The 22,979-nt window shown below is 38.2% G+C and overlaps 1 protein-coding gene across 4 annotated transcripts in view; it reads right to left on the minus strand.

The window, feature by feature from the left end:
* Positions 1-22,979, minus strand: part of ASB5 (ankyrin repeat and SOCS box containing 5) — a 685,704-nt gene that overhangs the window by 11,440 nt on the left and 651,285 nt on the right. For all 4 annotated transcript variants that reach the window (XM_044062518.1, XM_044062520.1, XM_044062519.1 and 1 more), the window contains exon 5: positions 15,543-15,677. In XM_044062518.1, the coding sequence (XP_043918453.1) occupies positions 15,543-15,677 (135 nt within the window). The remainder of the gene's footprint in view (positions 1-15,542; positions 15,678-22,979) is intronic.

Consider the following 22,979-nt stretch of genomic DNA (forward strand, 5'->3'; position numbering starts at 1 on the left):
AAATCCCTATGTCACAAGATAGGTTGCCAACTGGCTCACAGATAGAACCCATACTGTGAAAGTAGCAGACTCCAATCAGTACCACAGGGTTCAGTCCTGGGTCCTCTCCTGTTTGGTATCTACTTCTCTGAAATACAGGCTAACACAGAAGGTCTTTGGCTAACAAAGTTTGCAGATGACTGCAAACTAGGAGCCATAATTGAAACTCCTAATGATGTGAACATACTACAAAAGGGCTTCACTGAGACAGATGCCTGGTGTCAAAGCCATGGCCTGAAGCTCAATGCCAAAAAGTGTATTGTCATCCCCTTTGGTAAAAATTCTGTACCCATGAACTACCACATAAGTGGTAGTCTACTTAACACCAAAAGAGTGATAAGAGACCTTGGGACACAGGTGGACAGTAATCTCTCCTTTGATAATCACATCACCACAGTGGTCAGGAAATCCTTCTACATGGCTCACCTCATCACAAAAGGTTTCTCATCCAGAAAAAAAGAGGTCATAGTTCCCCTCTACTCATCACTCATTAGACCCATTATAGAGTACAACGCCCCTTTTGGTATGTACATCACAAGACATCTACAACAACTGGAAAGGCCACAGAAATACCTCACAAAGAGGATTACTGGCCTCAAACAGATGCCCTATGCAGACCGTCTCTAAAATCTCCAGCTTTACTCCGTCGCATATCACCTACTCAGAGGCGATCTCTGCCTAACATTCAAGGCTATGTCAAACCCAGAGCTGTTGGACATGCTCCACTTAAAGGAATCCCAATCCCTCTGAGCTACACGCTCTAGGGACCTAAACCTTGTCACCACAATAAACAGAACATGCTGGAGGGATAGATTCCTGTCCCAGAGACTTCCCATACTCTGGACAAACTACCTATCTATATCAAACAAAGCTCTTCATTAGCACTCTTCAAGAAAAATCTTGATGATTGGATGGGAAATAGGAAATTCACCCCAGGGATCACTTCTGTGGCTCTGCTCGACAGGTGCACAGGAAAATAATTTTCTTGGGTGGCGAAAGCCAGGGTACCTTTTTGACTAGGCTTATATAGGCCCTAGGGCTAATAGCCTAGTACCTACCTATGCACCTACAGATATATATATATATATATATATATATATATATATATATATATATATATATATATATATATATATAAACAACTGTGTTAGTCTAACTAAACTGTCTCCTTGCATCATTATGTGCTACGTACCAGGATAACATTATGGCAAATGTTATGTATCATGCGCCTGAAAAGTAGATGCAGAGGGGTAGATTCAGGGAGATTGTTTAGGTATAGTACTAACACAATCATGGAGCATATATCTATATCTAGTTTGATCTTTTAAGTTTCAATGTGGTACACTAATGTTCTTCTAAATGTTCAATGTTCTCGTCTCAATGATTTCAGTTTCAGTATTATCTAATCTATTTTGACATTGTAAAATTTATTTTAATTGTATACTGCCTGATGTTGCTATTATATAACTTAAAAGAGTTTGATTGTACTGGATGTGCTACAGCTTTTCTCCCCAGGCCTTCTCTGAAAAGAGATCTTTGTGCCCAGACAGACTTCACAGTCAACAAATGTAAAACAAATAAAGAAAGAAAGAAAGTACTGAGAATTTCACTACCCACTGCCAGTCTAAGCCTACTATCAGATTACAGATGCTGTAAGTAAATCACATGCTTGGGTCTCCTCCACATATCCTTTAGTTCTCCTTTTAATGTTCCAAGACACACAGGGTAAAGAACCTACTTGATACGTCTTTGTGGTGCAGGAATACAGCTCTGCCTGCAACCGAGATGACTCAGGTTCTGTTTAGTGTCCCAATGTTGGAGGAGCCTGTAGGGCACAGAGCTAGTGAGTGGCCAATGCCAGCTCACCCAGAAATGGTGAAACGAGGCAGTCTAGTCTATTTTAATCCATTTTTTCTTTTAAATAAATACTTTAATGTAATGAGTGCAGCATGTGACAGGATTAAACAAATAAAAACTTCATTAGATTAACAAAGCCTTGTTTGGGTTTGAGGCTTCCCTTTGTTCTTCTGAAAACCCTATTTACCTTGTTCAACAATGGAACAGTTTTTATTTTAAACAAAATATTTGAAAGAAGTGACTACAGCACTTTGCAGGGTCCAACAAATAATTAAATAACTCACAAGGTACTCACCGCTGCAGACTTTCTGCTGTATGGATTCAAATGTAATTGAAAGTTTTAAACTGTTTATTAACTGCCTGACCTTATTAAGACTTACAAAGCTGTAAATTAAAATTAACACTCTTCATCTATTGTCCTTCCCACTTATCAAGTGCTTGGAGAACTTCAGGGAGGGAACCAAAACATTTATAGCTACTATACAAGCTCAGTTGTGCATCTTTTTAATCAAATAGCTCTGTTTATTATTATTAGTTTTTATTTCTTAAAAACATGTTTCACTGTTATTTTCCTGGAATATAAAGCTAGGCGTATATATTAAACGTACTAGTTAATGTTCTTACTTACTGAGACTGTGCATACTGATTAACTCACATATACTGGGATTTCTGGCACACTACTCCCATCCCACTCACATTTCCACAGCCATCCCCCAGTTCCCTACATTCTCTCCTAATCACTCTCACTTCTAACTACATCAAATCACATCCTTAAAGATGCACATTCTAATTTTCACACTCACACCATCAGCATTCCTCCTACCTAGCTTTGTCTCCTTTCCCACAAATAGACCCAACAGTAATATGCTTCCTGCATATTTTCAGCTGTCTCTTCTTTACCAAAAAAATGTATTCCACGTTCTGTTCTGTCTACCTACTTTTACTCTTTCAACACCCATTCCTGTCCCTCCATGCAATACCTACCACACCACTCTCTCTCTGTCTCACTGTTAAGAACTCACCACTCATACTTCGCCCATTTCCACTTAATACTACTATACTTTAACCAGCCCTTACTTATCTTCCATCTTCCTTCCATTACCATGACCTACCACACTTAGCTCTCCAATTACCTCAATTACTAATACTTCCTATATTTATACTCAGTGATTTTCAGTGACCACCTACCCAAATACTAAATCATACACCTACTACATCTTAGTAGGAACATTAAAATTAGCCCAGGTACATATGGTATAGATAGATAGATATAGATACACACACACACACACACACACACACACACACACACACACACACACACACACATATAGTGTATGGATGCAGTAGTTATGGAACTATTGGAAAACTATAAATAAAGTCCTCTATCCTATGTAATGCACAAATTATAAGAAATAAAACAGACCAGGTTAATGCCTTCATTGCCTTAAATAAGCCTGATTTAGTGATTATCACAGAATCATGGGTTAAGGTTAACAGTCTATACTTATACTATTTTTTGCTGTGGTTACAACTGCTTTTTTGACTTCAGACTAGAGTCAAGACAAGATGGTAGAACTGCCCTTCTGTTCACATCAAACGTAAACATCCATCTACTTGCTCAGGGAAACAGTAGCTAAGATGCTTCCTCCAACTAGCTACTTGTGTCTATGCCACCCCTAACAATACCATGTTACATCTCACTGTAGCATAGCTGCCACCTCCTCCCTCACTTCCCAAGCTAAATAATATACTAAAAAATAAGTTCTTCCACAGATAACACAAAAATTGTGTAATACTTGGAGATGTCAATATAAACCTGCTCAGTCCTATAATCATTGACCTGAATACTCTTCTCATGCAATTCAGCTTCAGCCATCTCAGAACTCAGCCTACTAAACCCAATCCCAACATGTCTTGTCACTTTATCCTAAATATCATATTAACTTAAGACCCTTCTCTTATCTCAAGCATTGCCATCCACTGCCATCCAGGAAGTATCTGTGTTAACATTTTATTTCAGTAACCACTGCCTTATCAGTGTTCATGTCCTTCACAAACTTAATAAGGTTCTTTAATACATCATTGCCTAACATAAACAAATTTAAATCCACTATCCTCTCCCTGGACTGCTCACCAGTTCTGAATTCAAATTGCACTAACACTGCTGCAGAATTACATACCCCTATAGCAAACCTTACAAACAAGAAACTAATATCTGGTTAAGCTATGAGCTTAAATATTTTCTACAACTCAAAAACAAGCCATGGCGTTCTTGTAAATCCCATCCCACTACCACAAATAGATAAAGACATGCTCAACTATGTAACCTTGCCAAGCAAGCAATGCACCATCATAAAAGTCACCTGATGAAATCATACCAAACCTTACTAGTAAACTCAGCAAAATCTTCTGGAAAGAGGTCAACCATCTCACAAGACAGAAGAGACTTCACTCCTTGAATTTAACATTCTTTCAACTTTCTGCCACTTTTTTCCTTTCTCATTTCAGCAACATTCCCATCCCGTAGTCTGGCCAGTTCCAAACTGCCACTACTTCCTTACCACCCATCCACACATCCCTTCATCCCACTTTAAAGCTATTATATCCAAGGACATCCATGTACTGCTCAAACAGTTTAAACTCGATAGTACCATTTGTATAGACAACATTCACCCATGGCTCATTTATCACTGCAGAGATGTTATCATAACCCCATTAAAACTCATCTACAATCTGTGTTTTACTTTTAATACTATCAAAAAAGAGAAGCCAGTACCCAACTGGAGATAAAAATATTTTATGTGTAATAACAGCAAAAAAAAAAAACGGTTTCAGCCCAATGGCCTTTTTCAATGTGTAATTCAATCTGCAATCAACCACCCAGTTATATACAAAACTCAAATACAATAATTAATCATTAATTAAACAATTTTAAGTGTTCATTTAAACCAGGTGGAAATAATCCCCCCAGTTTCACAATCCATGATCTTTCTTTTTTATTTAACAATTTATGCCAACCTGTTTTAAAGGATCTATGTCCTATAATTCTGTCAATAATAATACATTTGAAAGTTGCTGTCTTATGGGAAATGGTGTGTTTATATAAAGCGTTAGTCAAATATTTATTTCTGATGTTACTAAGATGTTCCGAAATTTGATGGGTCTAGAAGTTTGGCCAACATAAAAACCTAAACACGAGCAAGTTGCAAGGAAAATATCCCAATCACTGCTACAATTACCAAAAACATTAAAGGAAAAAACTTTAGAAGTATTTTTACTAGAGAATTCTTCAGTCTGAAAAATGTATTTGCAGAAAGAGAGTGTCCACAAGGGTGACATCCCACAACTTTTGTCCCATCTAGTGTAGCCTGCATAGAATGTTCCATAGGCATGCAATGTTTATAATAGCTAAAATGACTCCCCAAAGTTTTGCCTCTACAAAAAGAAAAAGAACATTTGTCCCCTATCATGTCACATAATTTATCATCAGCCAAAAGAATATCACAGTGCTGTTGCACTATATCCAAAAATGCGTAAGTATTTCTACCATAAGTAGTAATGAACCTGGTTTTATTGTCCCTCTGAAATTGATGTTTCTTGTATGTAAGTAAATCGTTTCTGGAAAGCTGTTTAACCTCCCTACTGGACTGCACTACCTTAGACATAGGTTACCCACGTTCCCTAAAGCGATTAATTAAATCTGGATCAAAATGTTTATAGTATTTGGTGCTAGAGCAAATTCTATGTATCCTCATAAATTGTGGAAAATCCTCTGTGGAAAGTTGTTCCACATGGATCCATTCTGGCACCTCTTCTCTTTTCACTCTGTTTTAACAAACTCCCTTTTGATTTGCTCCATCTTCCTCATCTGGTTAATGCTGATGACAAGATACTATTCCACTCCAAACCTTCTCTCTACCCTCTTGAACCCAAACTTCAGGCTGATTTTCATGCCTTTATTCAATGAGTCAAGGATAAACAAGTATTGTTTAACTCCTGTAAGACACAAACAAAGCTTTTTGCTACTAGGCAAAAGCTCACTTCTATCTCCATACCTCTACAAATTCTCAAGCATCTGATAAACACTATTGAAAAGGTCACTATACTTAAATACATAGGGACTGGTCAGAACCCTTCCTAAATTTCCATCTACTCCTAAACTATACACAAAAAAACAGCTCTGTTCTATTCTGGCTAAACAGGCTCTTTCCATTCCTTTCTAGACACTCTAGGAATTCCATAGGTAAATGTATCTTACCGGACCGGATGGAATTTAATCTCTCTATCTCACTGCTGTAGCTTGTTAAAGAAATGCATCCACTATTTAATGCTATCTACCCGTGAAACAATGTACTAACATTTCACTTTCTTCTCAGCTGTTTAGACTTTCCAAGAATGTGACATTTAGGGGTGCATCATCATACAACTTTAGAAACCTCAACCACTCAGGTCTTATCTTCCAGTCCCCTCCCTGTCACCAAACTAGACTTCACTGTACTGACCATGCTTTCTCATTCCTTACTCCCAGATTGCAGGAATATTTCCCTTATTTTCTTAAAAATGTTTTCAGTCACCCTATTTTTCAATTAGAACTAAAATCAGACTACAAGACTCTAGGAAAATGCAGCTACTTTCAGCATGACAGCTCTTGATATCTACTCTGTATATGATGCACATGTACATACACACACACACACACACACACACACACACACACACACACACACACACATATATATATATATATATATATATATATCTGTCTGTCTATCTAGCTAGCTAGCTATGTCTGTATATGATGCATACACACATACATATAGTTATCTATCTATAGATAGATATACTGTAGCTATATAGCATTTTTTCAGTCATCCTGTATATAATGTTATTTAATTTTCTTTATACCCTGAAGCCAACTCTAATATTCGCTCTGTATAGTATATTTACATATGTATTGCATTTTGTCTTTAACTTTATATATATTGTCATCAGAGTTGTATCAAGCACTGCCACAACATTTCTTTTTTTTTTTCATTAAACACAAAATCATTTGATTTTACATTTTTTTCTTTAAGGATGCACTCTGCGTGTATCGTATGATCAGCAGCACTTGAGATTTAAATGCATGATAGAACTTGGCTGATTGTTTCTATCCTTCATGAACATTTCTCTTCTTTGTGACCAGAGAATTTGAAACTGCTTCTGCTGCTTTTTGAAAGCATGGAGTGCTGTCATAGATGTGTGCATGCATGTTTGTGTGAGCATGTCTATGTCTGTGCATCTTTGTATGTGAGTGTGTATGTGTTTCTGTTTGTCTAGGCCACTGCATCTAAGTGTGTTCTGATCATATATATGTGTGAGTCTGCCTATACCTCTTCATCTGTGTGTGTGTGTGTGTGTGTGTGTGTGTGTGTGTGTGTGTGTATGTGTGTGTGTGTGTGTATGTCTGTGTGTTTGTGAGTGTGTGTGTTTCTGTGTGTCTAGGCCACTGCATCTAAATGTGTTTCTGATCATATATATGTGTGAGTCTGCCTGTAACTCTTCATTTGTGTATATGTGTATGCGTGTGTGTGTGTGTGTGTTTGTTTCTGTGTGTGACTTTGTGAGCTTGTGAATCATCTGTGTTTTATGTATGTGTGTGTGTTTGTTTCTGTGTGTGACTTTGTGAGCTTGTGAGTCATCTGTGTTTTGTGTGTGTGTGTGTGTGTGTGTGTGTGTGTGTGTGTGTGTGTGTGTGTGTGTGTGTGTGTGTGTGTGTGTGTGTTTGTTTCTGTGTGTGACTTTGTGATCTTGTGAGTCATCTGTGTTTTGTGTGTGTGTGTGTGTGTGTGTGTGTGTGTGTGTGTGTGTGTGTGTGTGTGTGTGTGTGTGTGTATGTTTGTGTATGTGTGTGAGTGAGTGAGTGTGTGTGTGTGTGTGTGTGTGTGTGTGTGTGTGTGTGTGTGTGTGAGTCCGCCTATATCTCTTCATCTATGTGTGTGTGTGTGTGTGTGTGTGTGTGTGTGTGTGCTGTGTGTGTGTTTCTGTGTGTCTAGACCACTGCATCTTAGTGTGTTTCTGATCATATATATGTGTGTCTGCCTATCCCTCTTCATGTGTGTGTGTGTGTGTGTGTGTGTGTGTGTGTGTGTGTGTGTGTGTGTGTGTGCATTTGTTTCTGTGTGTGACTTTGTGAGCTTGTTTGTGAGTCCTCATCTGTGTTTTTTGTGTGTGGGTGTATACGTGTGTGTTTGTGTGTGTGTGTGCGTGTGCGAGCGCGCATGTATATTTGGATGCGCATGTGTGAATGTGCTTCTCTGCACATGTATGTGTTTCTGTGTCTGTCTGGATCACTGTACCTGTGTGTATTTCCAGTCATATATGTGTGTCTGTCTATACCCCTTCATCTGCGCATATATATATATATATATATATATATATATATATATACATATATATATATATATATATACACATATGTGTGTGTGCATGCGTGTGTGTGTGTGTGTGTGTGTGTGTGTGTGTGTGTGTGTGTGTGTGTGTGTGTGTGTGTGTGTGTGTGTGTGTGTGTGTGTCTGTGTGTGCGCGCGCGCGTCTGCTTATCCGCACTTCATCATCTGTGTATATTTGTTTGTGTGCCTTTTTCTGGGCCTCTGCATTTGTGTGAGTTATGTGTGTGTGTGCATGTGTGTGCGTGCGCGCGCGCGCACGTGTGTGTGTGTGTGTGTGTGTGTGTGTGTGTGTGTGTGTGTGTGTGTGTGTGTGTGTGTTCTGTGACTGTGTCCCTCATGTAGTGTCCAATGCATGCCACTCTCCTGATGTGTTCTCTGGGACATGTACACAGGAAGTCTAGGGCATAAAGGAAATTACATCTTGGTCACCTTAAAACGGCATGACAGAAGCAGAGGATGAGTACTGGCAACATAGTGCAGGAAGCAGCTACTTTTGGGATCTACAAAAGTGCCTTTGTGCAATGAGGGCAAGAATGACAGAAAACTAGAAAAGGGGGTAAAAACATAAATAGAGTCATTCAAAAAGACATGAGGGATGAGCAAGGGGTAAATGGGATCGGAAGAGTGGAGGGAGGGTAGAATATTAAATGCATTCAAAGAGCGGACTAAATACTTAATACTTTATCTGTCATCAAGAAAATGTAATGTACATGTAATATAGCACTTTAATCATACATGTCAAAATACACACAGGTCAAACAGAAAGTGCATACAGTTTCTGTTAAATACATGGTTTTCTACACTGTGAAATAACTTTTACATAAAGGTTATTGGTTACTTTTTGGAAACATTTTTGTTTTATAATTGTTTTCATTTCCTGTTATACTCTCATGATAAAGTCATTTTACAATAAAGGAAGATTATTGAATGCTGTTTGATTTTTGTAGCTTCAGTGTTTACTCAATTTTCCTCTATAACCATATCCTGAAGATAATGTCAAGACAATTTATATATTATCCCTTTATGGCACAGATATTGCCAGTCATCTCCCTGTGGAAATGCTTATGATCATCTATCCATTTTTGTCAAGGTCTGATCATAAACCCATCTTTGTGGTACAATTTCAGTTGCATTTTTTCCAGCATGAGGTGGGTCACAATGAAATGCACGTGTTTTGACAAAAGCATAGTTTTAAAATAAAATAAAATAAAATAAAGACCCAGCTAACACAGCACTATGAAAACATGTTTAATTACATCAAAACAAAAACAATAAAAAGTAAAACAGATGAGTGCTTTCACACCAAAGGTGCTTCATCAGATCTAAAAACAAACTAACAAACAGTGCTTAAATACAGTTAAGAAGATTCAAAGTCACCTGGTCAAGTCACATGACCTCAAGGGTTTTAAAAGTAGACACTCATTTAACTCCTTCCCTTTATCAGGTTGTAAAATCAACACCCATTTGACTTCCAAGCATTCTGTTTTTTTTTTTTTTCTTAATATCACATCCTCTGGCTCCTGAATTCAATAATTCTGAAACAAAAATGTAAAAGTGTGATCATTGCCAGTATTACAAATATGCTTATACAAACAAATAAACAAATTGAAAGTTGAAAAATTGTATTAGGGAATATTTGCATGAAATAAGTAGATGCTACAACAGAAATGCTTTGTATAAGCATATTTGTAACACTGGCGATGAAAACTCTTTTAAACTTTTAGTTTTAAAATGTTTTAATTTTTAGTTTTATTTTTAGTCCCCACAACTCCAACACCTATTGTCCCTTTCCTTTGTACTGTTCTTAACTCTTTGGTATATAAATAGGTTCATAGGTTCATAGGTTGTTACTAGGCTATCGGCCCTAAGGCCTGTGCAAGCCTAGCCATAGCAATTCCCTGGAAATTTCTTCCCACAATATTTTTTTCTCTGGGCCCCTGTCTAGCAGGGCGACTGACATGATCCCCGGGGTGAATTTCCTATCTCCCATCCAATCATCAAGGTTCCTTTTGAAGAGGGCCAATGAAGCGTTCTGCTTGACATGTATGGGCAGTCTATTCAAGAGTATGGGGAGTCTCTGGGTCAGGAACCTATCCCTCCAGCATGTTTTGTTCATTGTGATGATAAGGTTTAGATTCCTGGAGCGTGTGGCTCTGAGGGATTGGGATTTCTTTAAGTGGAGCATGTCCAACAGCTCAGGGTTTGACATGGCCTTGTATGTTAAGCAGAGATCATCTCTGAGTAGACGATATGCCACAGAGTATAGCTGGAGTTTTTTTAGATGGTCAGCATATGGCATCTGCTTTAGGCCTGTGATTCTTTTAGTGAGGTATTTCTGTGGCCTTTCCAGCTATTGCAGATGTCTTGTGAGGTACATACCAAATGGGGCATTATACTCTATAATGGGTCTAATGAGGGATGAGTACAGTGGGACAATGAAGTCCTTTTTTCTGGATGAAAAGCCCTTAGTGATGAGGTGTGCCACATAGAAGGATTTCCTGACTGTTGTGGCAATGTGGTTATCGAAAGTGAGACCACTGTCCACTTGTGTCCCTAAGTCTCTCATCACACTTTCGATGTTTAGTGTCTTGCCACCTATGTGGTAGTTCATGGGTACATGTTTTTTTTCCAAAGGGGATAACTATACATTTCTTGGCATTAAGCTTGAATAATCATGAACAAAGCATTTTCTTCAATGTATCTCACATTCTGCTTAATCGGTATATGGCTTTATACAATTTTCATGTTCTGTAAGTAAAGACTTTAAGCATCAACACAGGCTGCAGGGAATCTATATCAAGCTCCAGCTGGTTTGTATATTTTAACCCCTCCAAAACAAGGCTCAAGCCACAGTTTTACAGGTTTTGAAATTTTTGCCCAAACCTTTTGTCCAGTTCACTAGTGACTGAATAGTGAGCCACAGGAATACAATGTTTAATGACTTTCATAAAATCTTTGAATTCTTCTGAAATGGAGTGTATTAAGAACTTGCTTCGGCAGATCATTTCATACAAATACTGGCATTAATACTGGTATTATTGCTTCAGACATTGACCCTTTACAGATTACTTCAGAAAACTTTGAGTATTTGTCAACAGCAGTCATAAATAGTGAGTCCATAAAAGTACACACAATGGCAATAAGATCACATCTCCTTGGTACAGATGGCCATTCTGAAGGATGCTGCGATCTGGGTGATGATGCATGCTGGTCTTTTTGACATTCAATACAGTTTTTGGCTAATAGTTCACTTCTTTTTTTTTTTTCAAAAGCAGATTACCACATAAAGCACCAAGCAAAGGATTTCATTTTTACTGAAATCAAGTACTCCTAGGGTGCTGTATCTAGTAATGGAATGTTTATTTTTCTTCAGAATTATCATTTTGGGGTTACACAGTAATTTCTTTTAAGAAGAGAAGTAGCTGTACTAACACAGCAGGAACATTATTGTGCAGCAAGTTGTTATCCTTATGCCACCTTTTATAACAGATATATACAATTGCAATAGCACTTGACTATTCCTAATTTCACTTTGGATAGTAGCATGGACCATGTGCATGCACATAACAATGTCTGTGCATTACACATTGCTTGGATCTGCACTTACTGTTTGTCCAAAGCATTTCCATATGACACTCATTATGCTCCATCACATCTACCATGCTGCTGCCCTTCCTTTTATTTAATATGACATTAATACCTCCATTGGAGACAGCGGCTAACATTCTAGTCCAGCTGTTGTGTTCATGGAAACTCCTTTTTTTTTCTGTGGTTGACTACGGCTAACATCAATTGCTGATCTGTAATCAGTGTAAATATTTTAATGTATAAGCACTGATCAAAAATATTTGCTTCCAAGACCAGGTATGAGTTTCTCTATTAATGTGTGGATGCTGTTAGGCTCATGGATAATGGCCTTGAAGCAAATGCAGTGGGTATGTCGGTACTATTTTGGAGTTGCTGCTGTACAACAGCACTTTCTAGCTCCTTTATCTGTTTGGCAATGTATTTGCAATATTCCACACACTTCTGTTTAGCTCATTTTCAGCAAGGCATTCAGTAGCTGCAACTCCATCAAGAGTTCAATAGAACAGTTTGGAGGGACAGAGATATCTCACAGAAGGTACCACTACTCTGGAACAGACTCTCCATATGAGTAAAACAAAGCTCATCCCTATCCATATTCAAGAACAACTTGCATCTATGGATGACAAAGACAAAATCTATCAGAGAACTGCCCCCCCCCCCCCTTCTACTAATGGACAGGGGCAGCTACTAATTTCTTTATCCCATTTATGGGTCCTCAGCTACTAATTTCTTTATCCCATTTATGGGTTCCCTCAAATTACCTATTGTATGATCCTGGTTATTCTCACTAGGGCTAGGCCAACCTAACACTAAATGGGATAGGTTAGTTAAAGCACTGAAAGGAAAACTGGCTAGTCTTAAAATGGCCCATAAGGGCAGTTAGCCTTGTACTTACCTATGAATGTATCTGAATTGTCATTAGGCAAATAATAGAGTCTACTCTGCTGAAAAAGGTTGCCTGATCTTCCATGGTAGAATTAAATTGTCCACCACGATCTTCCAGTTAAGACTATGTCCATGCTTAGTCTCCTACATTTTCTTTAAAGGTTATAGCTTCTTTTTATTCTCTGAACAGCATGGAACACATTCTCAAGTCCTCCCACATAAATGTTGTTAGTTTTGCATCACAAAAGATTTATGTCTATCCTCACTTTGAAAAGCTACTTGTAGTTTTTTGTTAAGCAGCTACAAATCACTTGAAATGCTTCCATTCAAAATTCTCTGTGCTACACAGTATGGTAATTAACCCAAATCTATTCTCTTCATTTGTTTCAACAGATGTTCATTAGATTGCCCTTTTATTGTAAAGATGCTTTACATTGACCTTATATATTTATATATCCATCCACAACCCCTTTTTCCATTTTCCATATGGGGTTGGGGTGTCACTTCAACAATGACAGTCACCTAGAGCTATATCATTGCAATATCTGGATGTTAATTATTATGGAAAACCAATTTGTTATTTATGTATAACCATTTTTTGCTTTACTTGTGCAAGCAGATAATTATGTTAGCAAAGATTTCTTCCGAAATTGTATTTATTTTATTTGAATTTGTTTACTAGGGTAGAGTGCTAATTAATTTTGTGCAATTTTTGTCTCAACCCAGAGTCAAAAAACTGACCACACATGCAAAATAGACAACAATATAATAACTCATAATTAACAGTACAATAGTATAACAGTAGTACATTATTTTGGATACACAGTAAACTCAATGTATTAATTTACAATACATACACAAGTTTCAAAACCCCGCAGTGGTGGTGCTGCGGCAGCATTGTCGCCTCAGAGTAAGACGCTGTCCGGTTCAATTCTCAGTTAGAGCGTCTTATGCGTGGAGACATGCGTGAATGGGCGTACCTTCATTGAAGGTTGTGCGCCAGGGCTAGTAACTCGGCACATAAAAATCAACTACCAGTCATTAGCTGACTGGAGTTTTGCTATGGTGACCCCTAACCGGGAAAAGCCGAAAGACACAACAACAACAACAACACAAGTTTCAAAACAGTTGAGAAATTCATGGGTTCATAGGTAGATACTACGCTATTAGTCTGCAAACTTGCAAGCCTAGCCAATAATCAGAGGTCAGAATCACACCCTGTACCTTGTATCGGGTTCCTATGACTTTATCGAAAGGTAATTGAACACTCAGAACTTTGAAATGGCCGCATTTGGAAGATCGCATTGTGGGATCACAGTACAGTGAAGATTGGGATATTTACCCTTTCCTCCCTGTAGTGCGATCTTGGAGTTGGAATATATATTTACTGGGGGGTATGGGGGGCAATGCCCCCCCCCCACAATAAAAGTTTTGATATACGGCCATTTCGTAGTTCTGAGCATTCAATTACGTTATCTTTCAATAATGTAATATGAACCTCCTTGTATCTGTGAGGTAAAGATCTTAACTATTATCCCAAAATAAATTAGAGGTGTGAAAAGTAGCAAAGTATCATAAAAGCTGAGTTAGAGCAGAGAACAGTTAATGCAAACTTAAGTGATGTGACCTGAGGGGTAACAGGTACATTCTGCTTGATTAACTAAATGTGATTTTAGCAGAGAACAGAACATGGAATAAAATGATTAGACGTTCATTTCAAGTGGGAGGGACAACCACAGTTTGGGTCCAAGAAATGAGAATGCATAGCCAGAGACATGTTGCTTGGAGTAAGAGATTTGTGTTTTAGGACTTTAGTGCCTCAAGTTTCTTAGGTCGTATGTGGCAGGGGGGGTATGTCTCATTAGTTTTGAGGCTAAAGGACAGAATGTTCATACGGGAATTTGGGCAGGTCTACTCTTTATTTAATTATGAGCCAAGTTTCCTTTTTCCGTGTTATACACTGCTCCATTTCATCTTTTAGCCTTTCTCTTTAACTGAATAGTTTTTTTTTTGTTATAGATTGCTACTCACATATGATCCAGCATCTTCTCAAATTAGTTGCATATTTGCAGAACATAACATTACATGGATGGCAGTTAATTAAATTACTAATGGCATATAATTGTATCCTATGTAACTCTGTACTGGTCATTCATTCATTTCTTTGTATGATATACACCTGGGGAGAGCCTGAAATATGTCAATTTGGAATCGGCACCCTACATCAAAAAATAATAATAATTCTTTGCCAGCAACTTGTACAAGCACATGCATATCTGCTTCAGTGAAAGTACACAGTTGTGTTCATATGGAAAATGATTGACAAAACACTGGTACATCAACCAAAGTTGGTACCATGCCTATATGACTACAGTGCTTGACACACCATGTTATTTCATCTACTACAGTCTACTGTCTCTGAAACCAATTCGATCAAATTAACAAAACGAAAATGCTTGTGCTTCTTCTGTGTCACAGGCACACTGCTCTACTGGAGGAAAAATGTTAGTAGTCATGCAGAAATAACTCTTCCTTCTTGGAAGTTATAATAAATATTGTCATGCTGACAGCGACTGTGAAAGTTATTATATAATTTTTGTTAACTTAAATTTGTACTATAACTATTATATCAAAAGACACCCAAAATGTACTCGTAACTCTGTGAAGCATAAAACTGGATACGTGGATTTAAAATACAGGACAGTATAGCTAATTCTTATATAAGTTATAAAGTCATACCAGCATAAAGAAGCTTCTTAACACACTGAAGGTGTTGAGAGGCAGCTGCTACATATAAAGGTGTTCCCAAATATGGAATGTCTTGGTCAACATCAGCACCCCAGGTAATCAGAGCTTCCAGACACCCACTATGACCTGTTGATAAAAATAAGAAAGTTAAACAGTAACAACTGCCCTCACTGTAGTATAATGCCATTAGAATTATTTGTACTATAGTATGCATTAAAATCCAGCTAAACATTTGCTTCATCAGTAGAACTATACATATGTTTTATGTTAGCCAAAGTCAGGTAGCATAAGTAGCCTTTCAGAAAACCCATACATATGCTGTGTGCAAGCAGGTTTCACAGTGAACAGATGTAACAAAATATTTGAGTAAAGAAGGAACATCCAAATCAAGACATATCTTTGGATGCAGTGGCGTAGCTAGAGTTTGTGCTGCCCGGGACTGTCTTTGAGTTTGCCACCCCTCCCCCTTCACAAAATCAAACAAAGCACTCCCCCTGCAGCCATTCCAGTGTCCCATTACTTGGCTATTTCTCCCCACTTACCATAGACAATGTAATGTGCATACTGTTTTATGCTTTACTTTTACAATGATGATTTGGATTTAATTTAAAACTTTTATTTTAAATTTTATAGCACAAACACTGATAGACATCTGCTAAACAAAGTAATACAGTCTCACAATGAAACCAGATTTAGTATTAAAACATCTGTTCTTGAAACTCAGATTCACTGAAACAGAGTTGAAACCCACATTCAAAGAAAATGCATTTGGCCAGTGGCAGATAAAGTTTACGTTTTGGCTGCTTTCAAATCATAGGCCCCTTGCACACATATTTAGGACCAAGCAAACATAAATGTGTTCTTTGACTCACCTTCCTGATTGTATAAAATTATATTCTATGTATAGTACAGCATACATGTTAGAGCATGTTTTATATTTATTGTTTTGAACATTTCTCCAGTAAGCAATGAAACAAAATGTATGAACCAATAATGACAAAACTGCCTAATTCAAAAAGTTCTCATCATAAAAGTCTACTCAAACTTCTGTCATTACTATCCACCAATATCAGTAAATATGCACAATCTCTGCAGAAGTAAAAGTCATCTAAATAATTCCACATTAAAGAAATCTATAACTAATGAAGAGGTTGCTGCTAGCAAACAAATTTATATTTCATTGTTTCAGCTACAAATAAAGTGCCTACTGCCCTTGAGGAATAAATTGATTGTGTTACATTAAAAAATGATACTGATAACAGGCACATAATTACTAGGAATCTCCTCCAGAGAAGGACATTTTCAGGACTGCAACATCCACCCCCTTTAAAGTACAACACAGTACAGTATCAGAAATCCATTTACATACTGTTGGAGTAGAACCCACAGCTTTCTGCATCAATAACAAGTATATTACCTGTTGTGCTAACAATACTTTTAAGTACTTTAGCACAATAGGAATATAATTTGCTGAACAGTTGGACATTGCAAACAGACTTGGCATAAGCAGCACTAAACTTTTATCATGAAGCTCTCAGCTCCTTATAAAATGCACTTAACACTCAACTATATCTCTCAACTTTGAAGCACAAGAAATCTGGAAAAAAACAAAATTTATGAAGGGAGTCAAAGGCCCAAAACCAGGGACACATTTTAAACATTGCTTGTATAATCTGATAAAGTTGCTATAATAAAATGTGTTGTGTTACCATGCATTTCCTGAAAGATAGGAAGACTAAAAATTGAATGGCTGTCATTATTTAGTGAATTTAGTCCTCACTGATTTGCCAGAAAATCACAAATTTTAAGAGGAACAAACCTAAATTATGAACCAAGCCAAGCATTCCAGACATTCTCTGGACTCAACTCCTTGAATCACAAGGGGTGGTAGGGGGTAGAGATTTCAGGCTTTTTCTTGTTGTACCTAAGGTACAGGGTTTGAGCCTATGTAATACTAACCACTAGGTATCCCTAAGTGAGGCATTTTACACACACACTAAAGCAGCAGCCTTACTTACAAACAATGTGAAAATTAGACAAGCAGCAGCCTTAAAATTCCACACACACCCTTAACTTACAAATAACGCGGATGGACGATGCTCTACTGTATTTAAAACTGTGTGCAGGGTGGAAAGGAAGAACAGGACATCTGTGTGACAAAGCAGAGATGTGACTCACACACCGACCGGTCTTAAAGAAGAATGGCCTTAAAACCAGACTTTCTTAAAACAATTTTTTTTAATATATTAAATGTGACAGTCCCAAACGTGCTGCCCAGGCTGGACCATCCCTCTCACTCCTTAGAAAGGCTTACTCTTGCGGTGCAGACACCAGAAATATAGAGCAAACATTATTATTATTATTAGGTAAAACCCATTGATCTTCGGCAGGCAATATTAACTCACTCAGCTGAAATCTGTGCTTCAGATATATTTTCCTAAATTAACTCATTATCATAACTGTCAAACTATGATCCTCAAAACTGCAAAGTAAAAATAGTTCCACCAATTACTGTTATTGCTGTCACTATGCAGAACAAATGACCATTCTATAATTGCTCTTGTAAGGGTCAAGCCAGTGGCAAGTTGGGCAAATGTCTGCATAACTGTGTTAATCTCTTGTCGGAGACAATTGCTCTACATCTACCTTCTGATAGGGAGGTTCTGAGTGCAAGGAGAGCTGTAATGGATCCCTGATGTAAATAACCAGAACTACTACGAAATACCGAACACTCACTCTACCAATGCGCAAAATCCCGAGACCAAACACCCGAAACACTACAATACAGAAAAACCAAAACCGCGAAATTCAAACTACCGAAAACTACACACAACATACACCACACACAGACAAATGCACACACCTTCCCCCAAAACACAAACACACAAACTTAACTCTTGCACACCCCATGGGGGGGGTTGCACCCTCCACTCCCCGTACTTAAATATTCTAACTCCAAGGTCACACTACCCAGACAAACACATGAATACACCACCACACTCCTACATCCCCCTAGCACACACACACATCATACTCACAACACACACTTACACACTAAACCTCTAACCAACACAGTTAAACAGAAATACTTTCCTGGCCTTCCACCATACCGCAATACCAAAAGTGCGAATTTCAAACTTCCGATAGCCGGGACTTTGAAATTTGCGCTTCTGGTCTTTTGGTAGTTTGGGGTTTCAGCAATATGGTCTTGAAAGTTTGAAATTCGGTATTTCAAACTTTCAAGATTATGTAGTGTTCCCAAATAATCACAGTAGTCTACAGATTTCAAAAATGTGGAAGATTATGTCTAATATGCGCAACACAGGCCATATTCAGATGGAGCAATTAACTAGATTACTATAAGTCTTGTATTTTCTTTTGGGGATGGCTCTACTGCCACATGCTGAAATAAAGAGGAATAGCGCAGGAAATTTGCAACAGTGAATGACAGAGGACAGGGCTGAGGTACAGGGAAATTTAGTCCTCTAAGCTATTGCCTGTGGGGATGTATGAGGTGTACTATGACCCCTGGTACTGTGGCTCAAACAGAGAGAATCATGATCTGATGCTCAATATTTGCATGTGTGGATCAGACAAGAAACATTCTGAACAAGGTTAGGTAGGAAAGGACCAGTGCATAACAGATACTGGCTGAGATTGAATATGTGGACCACACAATGGCTGTGCTTTTTTGGACACAGAGATCAGTAGCCTGCTGACATGTTAAATATAAAAACTCAGTCCATTCTCATTCTGCCCTTTGGGTTCTTTGGGGGAGGGGGGTATGGCCTGTCCTGTGATATGGGTATATGGCAGGCATGACACATTATGGTGGTAAAACTGACACATTGTCATGTGACCACTACAAATTCTGCTGCACATATCATGCATATTATGTGTCATCTTGCTGAGAATTTCTGTATGTCCACAATTACAGGCAGATACATGGAGTCCAAGGACAGTAAGAAACTAGACAGGTTTTCCCAGGTACAGACTGATGTGCTAATGCAGGCCTTCCATGAGCACAGATGTCAGATATTGGACACAGATAAGAGGGAGTGGGTCTCCTTTTAATGTGTATAGTGTGAGTATATGGCAATTGTCACTGCAGTCAGTGCCCACAACAAGGTAAATCATCAGGTCTGTATCAGGGTTACCTTCATAATTCTGCATGGCCATCATAAAGCCTATAAGATTCCACAGAAGAGAATGGCCATGGCTGGGGGGGGGGGGGGGGGTTCTGCCATCAATAAGCATGCTGACCGCCATGGAAGAGTTTCCCCTCTTTAGTGAGACTGAAAGACCATGAAGCATTGCAGAGGCCTGGATGTGGGAGTTAAACTGAATGTACCTTCCCATGTCTTTATTGGGAATGTATCAGCTTAGTGTTTCCCTATGTCAGTAATAACATCTTAGGGGCACAGCTGTGTTAGTAGCTCATGAATACTCAACACCACCATATCTCATCCACAGGTACATCTGGGATGCTGTTATGAACACATAGTATGCAAGGTACATCTGTTTACCTTCTTTGCATTGCTATTATCTATACTGTAACTCATTAGTACTGTTACAATGCATGTGTATCTGTCTGTTTTCACAACTACTGTAGTTGTGAGGCCCTCTTCCATAAAACAGAGCATGCCTGATGTCTGTGCTCTTGGATACTGGCAGTGATGGCAGACTTACCATCATTCATAATGAGGGCACAGTGCTACTATCAGCAATGTTAACTGTGGATAGCACAATATCATCCATATCCAGCGACACAGCTCTGTTTCTTAAGGAACCTGATCCCACCTCCTCAAAGACTGTGGAAGGACAAGTTGTGTCTGCTACCCCTACACAGGGATTACATTCATCCCATGCCAATGCACCAACAGAGAGTGAAGACATCTTCACAGAATGTGAAGACTGTGATTGAGGATGGCAGGCCAGTGCCTATCACTGCTATGGCTCTCAGTCATTGCTTGACATGCATATCGCAATGGGCATTAGATGACAGATGTGCAGGGCAGTCAACAGGCACAGGTGATTGTCACCACTGTCATGGCAAAGATGAAAAGTATAATACATGGCTGGTCTGATGATATATGTGAAGATTTTTGATGCCTGGATCACCTGGCATGTAGTGCAAGCACCTGGATGCCATCACTGCCTCCATTTGTCCATCTGCCTGAACATGCCTGGATAAGTGCCCTTCCCCTAGATGTAATGCATCTGCCTCCACTATCTGTGTACCCCATTGGGCAGTTAAGTCAAGTTCACCTGCTACTATTACTTCACACCACAAACAGTTGCTGTGCTTGCTGCAGCATAGCATGGTCGCTAGTGCAGGCATGAAGTACTGGGCAGTCTGGCACATGACATACTCAGGTCATCTCTGTCTCACGGATCACCTTTGTCCTTGCTAATGAGTGCCAGTGGAAGAGACATTCCTCACTGAAGATGTGCTTTCCCCCAAAATATTTGCAAGTACCAAATTACAGAGTTGAAAGATTCAGAACCATTTTATACAAGAAAGAAAACGTGAATGCTGTCAAAAGAGAGCAATCAGATATTTACTATTATAGGAGTATCTGTGATGCAGCCGTGTGTGTGTGGTGTGTGCGTGTGTGTGTGTGTGTGTGTGTGTGTGTGTGTGTGTGTGTGTGTGTGTGTGTGTGTGTGTCTGTGTGTGTGTATCTGCCTGAGTGGTCACATAGGAGTATGTTACGGAATTTCAAGTATGGATGTGTGTGAGCCCACCCAAGCTTGCGTGTTTGTATCTAGTGGGATGCTTTTGCTAATGCCATACATGCACTTCTATTGAGAAAACACTAGTGCAGTCAGGTCTGAAAGTGCAGAGCACTGCAGTGCAGTGTTCACTCCATAGACATGGTAGTGAGCCATTAATGAGGTCTTTCACATTGCAGCCATACCATTCAACTGAATCAGAATTTATCTTCATCACACTAATTGACTGATACATGTTGGTCAGTTTGCACTGGTGGATAGAAATTCTATGTATATCAAACTAACAAATAACATAATGTCAAAATAAATAATGAAAAAGTCTTGTATTGTAAGGATCATTCATGAATGCCCATGTCTCTGGCCTTCTATTGGGCTTCCAGGACCGTAGCTATGATATCTGTGGCCTTGTGTAGTTTCTTGATTTGATTCCTGCCTCAACTTCCAAACAAAAAAAAAAAGTCCCCTCAAAATTTGGGACCAAAAAAAGCTATTCTGCTCTGAAAATGTAGTACTTCTCTTGCTACAAATGTAATAAGCAGCATGCTACAGTTACACTACCACACGTAAGGTACTGCAGCACTTCAGCCCTGACAACAAATACAGTATCAACATTACTTTATGAATACCAGTACTGAAGTAAGCTACCACTGGATTTTTACACCCAGGACAGCTGGCCTCAACACCTAGCTATGTATGCCCAAACCATCTGTGGTATAGGAGATGTTCCTTGTCTGGGTATCATTCCCCCATCTGTAAAACTCCTACAGACCAGGTCCCTGCCTGGCTATCAGTTCCCATCTGTAAAACTCATGTGGACTATATGCCTGTCTACATCTCCTGTAGTCTTTCTGCAGATAGAGGCAAATGTAGTTGTTGTTTCAGCTTCCTCCTCCTCCTCAGATTACTTAATTTTCAGCTACATGCCATCTCATTACATAACAGATCATCAAACTGTTTGCAGCTCTACATATGGATCATTTTATTGAATGCAAGGTCTTCCAACTCCCTTGCATCAATCAATATTTATGCATATATTTGTATATTATATATATAAAGATATATAGTTGTGTCTCATCAATATCATCTGCATTTTCTACCTATATATTCTACCACAGGGTAAGGGGCAAAGTTCACTATGGTGGCCAAGCATTTACTTACCTGGAGTGAAATGCCAGTGTTCCAGGATGTCAGTACTGAAATAATATACATATATATATATATATATATATATATATATATATATATATATATATATATATATATATATATATATATATATATATATATATATATATACATACACATATATATATATATATATATATATATATATATACACATATATAATATATATATATATATATATATATATATATATATACACATATACACACATATATATATATATATATATATATATATATATATATATATATATATATTTACATGCATGTGCCCACACACACACACACACACACACACACACACACACACACACACACACACACACACACACACACACATATATATATATATATATATATATATCTACTGTTACTATTCGATCCACTCAAACACCAACATTATAAATGTCGACACACATACATTGGCAAAAACATGCAAAATTAAACAAACTCTCGCATGCTATATCTATATATACACACACACACACACACACACACATATATATAT

The sequence above is a fragment of the Protopterus annectens genome, chromosome 2.part1, assembly GCF_019279795.1.
Source record: "Protopterus annectens isolate FY-2018-M chromosome 2.part1, PAN1.0, whole genome shotgun sequence".
In the NCBI taxonomy this organism is placed as follows: Eukaryota; Metazoa; Chordata; order Ceratodontiformes; family Protopteridae; genus Protopterus; species Protopterus annectens.